We start from the raw sequence: 11,610 nt of genomic DNA, 5'->3' as shown, positions 1-11,610 counted from the left end.
GAAGAAAGACATTAAATTTGCAAGGAAAGCATCTAATGGGCCCCTATCATTTTTTTGTTAATACTCCAAATAAATGTATTTAAAGCTAAAGACTCAATGTGTATGTTAACGATTTCAATACTCAAATATTATACAATGGCCTAGTCTAACTTATAAAAAAAATAATTTTTTTCATCAACTATACAATTTCAAGTAAGAATGTAATTTTTAGTTACAAATACATTTTTGAATGCATAAAACTCTTAAGACACTTAAACTATACATTAAACAACTTAAACTCAAATTTTTAAAATCTCAATAAATTTAATTAAAATTAAATAAAAAAATAATTTTATAAACCAAAATATACCTTAAACCATACCCAACCATACCCAACCACATAGTGCCACAATTAATAGAAATTGAAATTCTATGAAAACACAAACACAAAGTGATGTTATAAAATGTTCAAACTTTAATACTGGCAAAGTAATTTATATTTAGAATGCCAACATAAAAAATTTAAGGATGATTGGCTGAACATGACAATTCATGAACACAAGGGGTAAATAGTGTTTAAACATTTGGATGTAGGACAGGTGGACCTCAAATATATTGTTAAAACCCATGGTTAAATGGTTAAGGTATTTGAAATCCGGTGGATTTTCCTTTTCTATTTTTTATCAAGTGAATCTCTGTGAGAGCATAATTAATGGACTGGATGAAGAAGACTATTGACATCTTAAATGACGGCGGCCTTCACTCTCCTCTCCTTTCCCCTGTTTGGACTTGGGGAATCCCGATTCCCGGTGATGCAAGGCAGGTCTTTAAGCGACAGCAAAGCTGTTTCAATTCTTCAGAAGCTGGTTTTCTTTACATAAACGACACCTGTGGGGCACAAGAATAAAACGAGCCATTCTAAGTTTAATCTTGGCATAAAAGCTCGTTCTTGGTTTTTACGGATATTGCCATGGCAATGGCGGAACTAGCTTGATATCGAGAGGCTGCGAGGAAATTTCAAATATAATCTACAATCTCTGTATTATAGTTCAAAAATCGTCATCCAACCATAGTAAGTTTTTTTTTTATGTTGCTAAAACCCTAAACCTTATACCTCATCTCGATATGTAAAACAATATCGTTTACTGTATTGATTAAAGATTTTATTGTTTTCAGTCATGGCGAGGGGTCAAATGACGGTTCTTAGAGCTTTAGTTCGGCGAAGCATATTATCGAGGCATTTGTTTTCTGTGAAGCCCATATGTGTTGAAAATTCATATTTTTCGGGGGCGGGTTTTTCAGAACCAGATTGCCTCGGCTTATCTATGGGGGAAATTCACCGTAGGTACATTCATTCATTTTCTCCCAGCTCGTTGTATTTCGAGCCAGCACTCATCATTTTCAGAACAAACATTTGAAAACTTTAGGAAATGCAAAATATTTCTCTGTTCTTTTCGAACAGGGCGAGCAAATTTCAGACAGTACCGAGAAAACAGGAGCTGCAACGAGGACTGAAAGTGCGACAGAGATGTCGGAAGATGCAAACAGTTCAGAAATTTCTGAAGACGCCGAAGCTTCGAAGGAAGGAGAAGTCAATAGTAGAAGTACTGGAGATATTCGGTTTAGTGATCCTGCGGCTTTGTTTCAAGAGATGAGCCAATTCACCCAAGTTTCGAAACTAGCCAAGTCCGAGATTGAGCAGTTGATGGAGATATTACGGTGGTTTGCGAAGACGGGCTGGGCGCGTGATCAGGCTTTGGCTTTGTATATCAGTGCCTCTTTTTTTCCAACTGCTGTAAGTAAATTCGGGAAATTTTTCGTCAACAAATGTCCGAGGGATGTGTTCGACTACCTGATGAAGTTAGGGCCCTGCAAACAGTCTGATCAGTTTCTTTTTCCAATTTTCATGGAATTTTGCTTGAAAGAGTTTCCGGACGAGATAAAGAGGTTTCGGACTATGGTTCAGTCTGCCGATCTTACGAAGCCGCATAGATGGTTTCCGTTTGCACGAGCGATGAAAAGGAAGATTATTTACCACTGTGGGCCAACAAATAGCGGCAAAACATATAATGCTCTGCAACGGTACATGGAGGCAAAGAGTGGGATTTATTGTAGTCCACTTCGTCTTCTTGCTATGGAAGTGTTTGACAAAGTGAATGCACTTGGTGTGTATTGCAGTCTTCATACTGGACAAGAGAAGAAGCGCGTTCCATTTGCAAACCATGTTGCTTGTACTATAGAAATGGCGTCTACTGATGAATGCTATGAAGTTGCTGTCATCGATGAGATTCAGATGATTGGTGATGTATTTAGAGGTTTTGCATGGAGCAGAGCATTGCTTGGACTGAAGGCCGATGAGATCCATGTATGCGGGGATCCTAGTTGTTTGTCACTTGTAAGGAATATTTGTGCTGATACTGGGGATGAGCTAATTGAGCACCATTACGGTAGGTTTAAACCCCTGGTTGTCGAAGCCAAGACGATTCTAGGAAATTTCCAAAACATTCAATCCGGGGATTGTATTGTGGCTTTCTCTCGCAGGGAGATCTTCGAGATAAAGTTAGCAGTTGAAAGATTTACTAAGCATCGATGCTGTGTTATATATGGTGCTCTTCCACCTGAGACAAGGAAACAACAGGCAAACCTTTTTAACAGTCAGGATAATGAATATGATGTTCTTGTGGCAAGTGATGCTGTTGGCATGGGTCTTAATTTGAATATCAGAAGAGTTGTATTCTATAGTCTTACAAAACACAATGGTGATAAGAGGATACCTGTTCCAGCTTCTCAGGTGAAGCAGATTGCTGGAAGAGCAGGTAGAAGGGGAAGTGTTTATCCAGAGGGTCTTACAACCACATTCCAATTAGAAGACCTAGATTATCTAATAGAGTGCATGAAAACAACTTTTGTAGAATGTAAAAGTGCTGGCCTCTTCCCCTTCTTTGAACAAGTGGAATTATTTGCTGGGCAACTTCCTGATATTACTTTTTCTCAGCTGCTCGAAAAGTTTGCTGAGAGCTGTGTTTTGGATGGAGCTTTTTTTCTCTGTCGACATGATCATATAAAGAGGGTGGCACATATGCTGGACAGAGTGCCAGGACTGTCACTTGAAGACCGGTACAATTTTTGCTTTTCACCTGTAAATACAAGGGACCCCCAAGCAATGAGCAGTCTACTAAGATTTGCTTTTCAATATAGCAAGAATCTTCCTGTTCGCATAGCGATGGGTGTTCCTAAAGAGTCTGCAAAAAATGACGAGGATCTTTTAAATCTTGAGACTAAGCATCAAGTCTTATCCATGTATATGTGGCTATCCCAACACTTCAGTGAGGGGACATTTCCATATAAGGAGACAGCTGAGCGCATGGCCTCAGATATTGCAGATCTACTTGGCCAATCTCTTGCTAAAGCTCGGTGGAAACCGGAGTCAAGGGGAAGGATCATGAAGAAAGCTCCACCAGAAAAGGGTGGTTCTGTTGCACGGCAACGTCCAATTATGAAAGCGTAAGTTAAGACCGCATAGTAAGATAGAAACATCATAATTTCTTTTTAATGCCTCTCATTTATCTGTCTCAATATAAATCTTCATAAGCAAATTAAGCAAACTGCTGTCTGTAGCAAATGTAATGTCCTAGGGTTTCTCTGTTTGATAGGCTTACACTAAATCCACAAGATTATACTACAGAAGAATTCATTTATTCGACAGTAGGCAGCATTGAAATAGCACAACATCTCCACTGTAATAAATATCTCTAGTAGTGATATGATTTTTCAACAACACAACAGTAGTGCAATACTGATAGAGTTCTACAGCAAGATGATTATTTAGTCAAAACCACTGTAGGAGTGGGGCTGACTGTCCCAAGACAGTAATTGTATCTGATCCAAATTCACCAAATTATTCAGTCAATACTCAATAGCTTGGCTGTTGACCACACTGTTTCAGTTCTGTGCTATTAGATTAATGAACAGCTAACTAATTAACTACAACTTGTCTTCCGATTTGGCTAATACTGACCAGTCCACCTCATGTGCCATAGGAGCTGTAGTTCACAAAGAATCTGTTCCTTTTTTCACCAAACAAATTAAGAATCTGCTTCAGAACCTTACACTGTCAGAATTGGGGCCTGAGGCCCTGTGGCTGTTGCCAGAAATGCATGTGCTGTCTCAGAAACTACCGAAATTGTCTCAGAGAATGCTACCAAATTTGCCTCAGAGGTGCTTCCGAATTGCCTCAGGAATGTCACTGAATCTGCCTCAGAGATGTTTGAATTTTGCCTAAGGAAAAACACTGAGTTTCTGCCTCAGGGTTGCCACTGAACCTTTCTGTTTTTCCACATAACGAATCCCACGATTTCCTGATCAGAACAAAAGATAAATGAAATATTTACTAACTAGAGTGGACTGGGACATTGATTGATCAATGAGAGGATTATAAGAGAAGGTTTGATCGCACTTGGAGAACACACACAGAGAGTTCAGAAGATAGAATTTCTGAAGCAGAGCAGCTGCCGGTGGGAAATTCGAAGTGAGCTTTTGCAGTGAGTGCCAGGGATAGTTTTGATTGGAGATTGCTCCTGATCCGGGAATACTCAGCAAAGGAAGGACAACATTGATGAGTTCCCAATAGGCACTGCCTGCTTAAAAGTAACTTGTTCTCTTAGGAATGCACGTTGCTCTTGCTGAGAAGGTAGATCTGGGTCATCATCACGTTCTTCACCAACTAGCTGGGGTTTTTTTTTCCTTTGCTTCTTTGGGGTCTTTAATACTTTTTGTCTAATACATTCTGCACTAAGATATTGATCTTGAAATTGCCTCAAACCAACGTTCAAGGCTCCCAGATTTTTCTTAATAGCCTGTACAGTCTCTTTTGTTTGAAAGATCTGTATCGTCAATGAATCCAATCTTTGAGCCTAAATTTTTCCGCGTTCTTGAATTCAGCCAAGTGACCCTTTTGTATCATATAGCAAAAAATTTCCTTCATTCATTTCTTGTAATCTTCGTCTGACATTTCCAATACCTGTAGGAACATTCTTATCAAATGCCATAAGTCTTTTTACCCATGTCTACGCTTCCATCCTTTGATCCGGGCCCACCATTATTGCAGAAATTATTGACAGTCATAGTCGCATCAATATTGTGGAATCCTGTCAGATTAAAATCAGATTTGCATACATTTTTGTCAATTGCAATGGTAGGAGCAACAATCTTACAGAATTTTTCATCGGTAGTGTTACAATCTGGGTCAGAAATTTCTTGTGATAGAGCAATGGGTAGATTCCAACTATTTCCACTGCCAGAGCCATCTGATGTAGCAACACTCATTGCTAAAGAATCACAGTTAACCAACACTTCATCATGAGCTAACTGATGTTTAAAAACAGTATCAATGTGGAAACCAAGAGAAATAGTAGAGTCAATAGGCTGAATTGGTGAGAGTTGTTCCAAAATATTTGGCTGATGATGTTCATGTCATCACCTCTCCCGTCCGACTTAAGATCCTGAGTTTGAACATGGGATTGTGTAATTTTGGAAATTGTGACCTCATTTACTTGCAAGGAGGCAACGCTATGAACTTCAACACTCTCCTGAAGATGAGAGGCTTTATGATTGTTACGGATTTTACTTGAATTTCTCCGATGCCAGGCAACAGTTCCTTTATTTTCCCTAGCAGATGAGTGTTGTTGCCATATTTCAACAATATCTGCATTTTTAGCTGTCAACGTTGACTAGATGATTGGTCAATTTGAACTTGAGTTGATATTGAGGAAGCTGCACGCTGGTGGTAATTTTCATGAATTTTTGCCTGCTCATTGGCAACAGGTTTTTTGTTCTTTTTCAGAGGATACAGCCATGACCAATCATTTGGGCGTGCCTTTGCCCCTACTTCATCTTCTCGTGTACTTTGCTTTTTCTGTCTTGGGCTTACCATTAGTATCACCAGATCTGCCTTTTTTGCTGCCAGCCCAAAAATCATTCCAATTCTTCATGACTGCTTTTTGCTGCGTGCCCTTACCACAATTTCTGGGCTTACCTTCGTACTTAATGTCACAGAATTCCTGAAAGGTCAGCGCTATCCGTGTACCCTCTCCTAGTGTTTGATACTCCCTCTAGTAATCCAAAGTGTCTTTTTGTTCCTGTGGGCCACAATTCCCTCTTTCTCGCCATCTAGGAATTGGGGAAGCCAAGGTCTTGGAGTCTTTTGATTGGCTGTCCCAGTGCTAGTCTGTCCGGGCGTATTAGGCTGATTAGGAACATGGTAATTGCTACCCGCATTATTCATAAACGGGGCACGAAGCTGAGTCATTAGCTGCTGGTGCTGTTGCCATTGAGTAGTAATAGAGTGCACAAGCATGGGTAGGCATATGTCAAAATGAATGAGTTGAAGAATATTATTGGTCTTGTTCTTGCTATAGGGGAATGGTCCCCTTGTCTTATTTCCACTGGCACACCCTGAACATACTCCATCATGATGCTTGAACATCAGGGATCCCAAAGACTAATTTCTTCTATTTTGTTAGGGCTTCATAATGTAGATGTGCCAGCGTGCGGTGCCATAGCTCACTTTGATGATAGGTGTCATGGACCATTGCTAGTAGAGGAGTTTTGTTGGCTTTATAGAGTCCTTCAACTCTAGATCCAAAGGTAAAAGCATCCCTCATGCGAGATTCCATAGACTAGTTGAGGACTTTTCCTCTTTTGAAAGCTACTCTCGTACCTTTGTCTTCCAAGGCAGAAATAGATACCAAGTTCTTCGTTAATCCCGGAACATACATCACATCATGAAGAAGAACGAATTCACCAGAGTTCAAATGAAAATTGACAGAACCATAACCCTTCATAGGATGAGAAGTGTTGTCTCCAAGGACGATTTTCAAATTTGTCTCCATCTCAACAAGGTTAGGGAGGACTTCCTTGTACCTAGAGAAATGTCCAGAAGCCCCACTATCTACCAACCAACTATCATACGAATTCAGATGAGAAGAACTAGAAAGAGCGGAAATAAGAATATATTCAGATTGACTAACAGTTGCATTATTTTCATAACTGGAGTTCCTTTACCTCTTTTGAGGACGATGGCCTTCTTTGTGATCATCCGAAGTATCTCTTCTTCTTCTATCATCCCTTCTATCATCTCGTCTTCTTCAATCATCACCTCTTCTTCTATTATTGAACTTGTTGTAAGTGGACCTTGGAGCATCTCTCTTCTTCGAGCAGTTTCGGGCATAATGACCATGCTTATGGCAATTGTTGCATTCAATATCCCTTAATCTTATATTAGAGTCCTTTGATTTAGGGGGGCGCCTTCTTGAACCAGATGGTCTTCCTCTTCCTTTTCGGTTCTTGTCTAGAGCAAAAAATGCAGAGGGATCTCCTTCTTCATGCTTATGAATTCTTCCTTTGACAATCATCTTGGTCTCCTCTTGAGTGTATTTACCAACGAGCTCATCAAATGTCCAAAGAATATTATTGTTGCTTAGAGTAATAATGAAGGTTTCCCAAATAGGAGGAAGACCTTGAAGAGTCACCACCACCAACTCCCTGTCAGATATTTGTTCACTAGAAGATTGCAATTGATCCCTTAGGTGGGATACTCTCATGATATAGGATTGCACGGATTCCCCTTTGTTCATCTTCGTTTCTTTGAGTTGACTTTTCAAACACTTCTTCAAGCTACCAACATAAACAAGCAAATGATCTTGCATACCATCAATGAGAATTTTCTTGGCTTTGAGCTCACCTTTCTTGTACTTCGATTTGATAGCAGCAGCAACATTCGTCGGAGGCTCAAGGACCTTTCCTTGCACATATTCCAAAACATCATTTCCATCCAGTATAAATTCAAACCTGATTTTCCAAGCAGCAAAGTTAGATTAGTCACCCAACTTCTCATTATCCATGAAGAAAGAGGTAGACATCTTGTCCGAGTCAAATAGATTCCTTGAGGATCTTTCAAAGATGATTGCTCTTGTCTCTTTGGGCTTGTCTTCACCTTCGCTCTGATACCATGTTAATTTTCAACTGTTTTATGATGTTACAATCATAAAACTTGGAGACAAACTTGGAGATCATCCTTGGAGACAAACTTGGAGATCATCCTTGGAGATCATCCTTGGAGACAATGCCACCTATCCCGTGAAGGGAGTAGGGAATGCTACCCTTCAATTGAATCAAGGTAACACTATTCATTTGCAAGAAGTACTATATGTACCTGATCTCAAGAAGAACATGGTGTTCATTTCAGCCATGGATGATAAAGGATTCAAGGTGGCATTCATCGATGGAAAGGCACGTGTTTGGAAAAGAAATTTTAAAGATGCTTTTACTCTTGGGTTCAGGGTTGACACTTTGTATCGAGTTGGAGGAAGTCCATTGGGAGCCATGTCTTGCGACACATCTCTACAATCTTGTTAAATTTTAGGTATGTTCTATGCTAGAGCAATTTATTTCAATTTTCACAGTTAGCTCAATATCTTTTCCAGATTAGCAATCACATAAGCATTAAAGTAAACTGCAGATAGAACATAAATATAAATCGCAGAAGACAAGCCAAGACAAGAGGCAGAAAATGTGGCGCTAGCCAGGGACAAACCCCAATGTGGGGAAACCCTTGATCAATTCTTCTTATATGTTCTTCAATAGTTCAGCAGAGAGAGAGAGAGAGAGAGAGAGATAGTACATTTTCAACAAAAGTCAACACTTAGACTTTCTAGATAAGAGAATAGATCGCCTCTACATGAGATCAACTGAAGACATGTTGCTTCAACTGATTCTCCAAGGTGACTCCTTCACCTATCATTGTGCTGCATCTCGTCCACATATTGCACCTCTCGTGCTGCACCATGCTGCACTCAATTGCTGGACCTCATGCTGCCACTGCTGTCCCATGTACCATAATGCTGACCCACTGTTAGTGACATTGCCATTCCATGCTTGCCATACAGCTGTCCCGTTTGCTTGCTCCATCAAGCTTCATTGTTGTCCCAAGGCTGCACTATATAGCACCATATGCCTTCATCATGCTGCCACCTATCACAATACTGTGCACAGATCTGCCCCATGCCTATCCACGTTGTCTCTTGATCTGAGGTGATAAGGCCTGCTGCCTATCACAATATAGCTGTCATCTACAGCTCACTTCAAAACCCCTTGATTGCAGTCCAAACTATCTTGATTTTGGGCTTGGTCTCAACAACCATACACACAACTCCTTGATCCTTGAGACAACCCTGTTCAGGACCTGTTTGCACCCTCAAACAGTCCTCATACTAGTCCGCTCTTCAACAACAACTTGGCCTCTGATCTAAGCTCTCCATGCTGTCCTGGAGTGACATTGCCTTGCTGTCTCTTCTTGCTGTAGCTAGGGCATCCAATCATCATCTTTGGGTTGCATTTGGCTATGTATAGACTGCGGCTTAGTCTCCTTGTTGCTGCGTCTAAGTGCTGTCCTAAACCCCTCCAAACAGTGTAGTATGACTGCGTTTAGGTCTTACCTTGCTGCGTGTAGATGATCCTCTAAACAACTCCCTTTTTGCTGCGGCTAAGTAGCGTCTGTTGACTGCTGTTAGGGCACTCTTTTAGACAACAAGTTAGGGCAAGCTGGGGTAGCGTATAGGAGCAGGTTAGGGCAGCGTATAGGGCTGGTTTGGGCAACTTATAGGAACAGGGATTTCCTCTCTTGGACTGCGGCTTAAACCACCCTCTTTAGGACTGCGGCTAGGGTAGCATAGAACCTCTTCATGATTGCGGCTAAGGTTCTTTTGAACAACACAGTGCTGCGGGGGAGCCCCCCCGATTTCGCTCCCAATCCGCGTTCCAGACGAGAGAGGGTCGGGAGCGCGCTCTTGATAAAAAAATTTGCGCTCCCTGCCAAATTCGGGAGCGACTTCCGGAGTGTCGCTCCCGTCGCTCTGGGAGTGAAATTTAAAGCTCGGGAGCGGTCAGGGAGCGATCGCTCCCCGATCGCTTCTGGGCTTTAAATTTCACTCCCGGAGCGACGTGCGAGGAGGCCGGGAGAGAGGGCTAAAAAATCGCGTGGCTAAAAAATCGATTTTTTTTTTATATAATGAGGGAGGGAGGGCTTTTATGATTCATTGTGACTTGAGTGAGACTGAGAGCAAGGAGTGAGACTGAGAGCAAGGTGCCAAGGAGCAAGGAGCAAGGAGCAAGTTGCAAGCAGCAAGGAGCAAGGAGCAAGGAGTCTTGGGCGCATTTGAGGTAGGTTAGCAATTTTTTTTTAATGTTTATTAATTTACTCCTAATTTCTAAATAAATAAATAAATTTTTCTCTATTTCGGTTTCCCATTGGGCCATTCCCATTCCCATTCCATTTTATTAAATTTTGCAGATTCAAAACTACAAATTTCAAACATCATGGTTATATTTCTTGGCATTTTCTTCTTCTTGGTTCCTTTTCTGGTTATTATGGTGCTGGAGAGTAGGAAAAGGAGGGTTCAAAATGAAGAAGGGGATGAAGAAGGGGGACAAAGTGGATTTGATGAAAACCCCGGTGAGGAGGAGCTGGAGGAGGGTGAACATGATTCAGCAGCTGAAAAAACTAAACAAGACCAAACCCCATTGTGGAAATATGTTAACAGGCCTGAAGCAGGGAAAGGGGGTGGAACCACTAAATTTCATTGCCCCCATTGCAACAATAATTACACAGGTTCATACACCCGTGCCAGAAAACACCTCTATGGGAAAATGCCATGGGATGGAGATAAACAAATAGGAATCAAAACTTGTGCAGGTGTGTCAGCAGCAGATAGAGCCAAATACATAAGGGAAGAGGAGGAAGCCCAATATAAATCTAAAAAATCAAGGGGTTTCTTGGACTGACCATGGGGTGTCCATTGTATCTGATTGATGGACAAATGTAAAAGGAAAGCCATTGATAAGTGTTCTTGCTGTGTCTGTTAGTGGTGCCATCTTTCTAAATGCATATGATTACTCAGAGAAGTTCAAGACCGGCATCAACATTGCAGAAGCATTACTTGAAACAATTGAGCGTATTGGGCCATACAATGTCATCCAAGTCATCACTGATAATGCTCCTAATTGTAAGTCAGCGGGAGCAATTATTGAGGATAAATACCCCAACATATTTTGGTCTGGATGTTTGGTTCACACATTGAACCTTTTGATGCATGATGTTGTTAAGAACAAAAATGAACAATACAAATGGATTGGTGATTTGTACAAGAAAGGCAAACAAATGATAAAATTTATTACAAATCATAGCAATACCCATGGCCTTTTCCGCAGTCACTCAAGATTGGAGTTGTTGAAGATTGCGAGGACTAGATTTGGTAGCTATTACCTCACCTTCAGGCGCCTTTTGAAGGTAAGAGAGTCATTGGCTAGCATGGTATCAAGTCCACACTGGCAGGTATTAAAGGAAAGGGCTACAAATGCAGCTGACAGGCGAGGTTTTGAACTGGTGGAGGAGGCCGCTCTTGATGGTATGTTTTGGGCACGTGTGAGGCAAGTATTGGATTTCACCAAGCCCATTTATCACATGATTCGGTTTGCAGATATAGATAAACCAGTGATTGGCGAGGTGTATGAGCAGATGGATACCATGTTGGGGCAAATAAAAGATATTGTTCATAACAATGATCCTGACTTGTA

At 41.0% G+C, this 11,610-nt stretch overlaps 1 protein-coding gene across 1 annotated transcript in view; it reads left to right on the top strand.

The window, feature by feature from the left end:
* Window positions 1-691: 691 nt before the first annotated feature.
* LOC149192556 (ATP-dependent RNA helicase) overlaps window positions 692-11,610 on the top strand; it is a 100,997-nt gene continuing 90,078 nt past the window's right edge. Inside the window, exons 1-3 of the mRNA XM_089406982.1 lie at window positions 692-845; window positions 1,156-1,229; window positions 1,349-3,483. Coding sequence (XP_089263108.1) covers window positions 692-845; window positions 1,156-1,229; window positions 1,349-3,483 — 2,363 coding nt within the window. The remainder of the gene's footprint in view (window positions 846-1,155; window positions 1,230-1,348; window positions 3,484-11,610) is intronic.

This window comes from Pinus tabuliformis, chromosome 2_2 (assembly GCF_031772625.1).
Source record: "Pinus tabuliformis cultivar Carrire ecotype Pingquan chromosome 2_2, CPIR1, whole genome shotgun sequence".
Taxonomy (NCBI): Eukaryota; Viridiplantae; Streptophyta; class Pinopsida; order Pinales; family Pinaceae; genus Pinus; species Pinus tabuliformis.
This window is presented reverse-complemented; position numbering and strand designations above follow the sequence as displayed.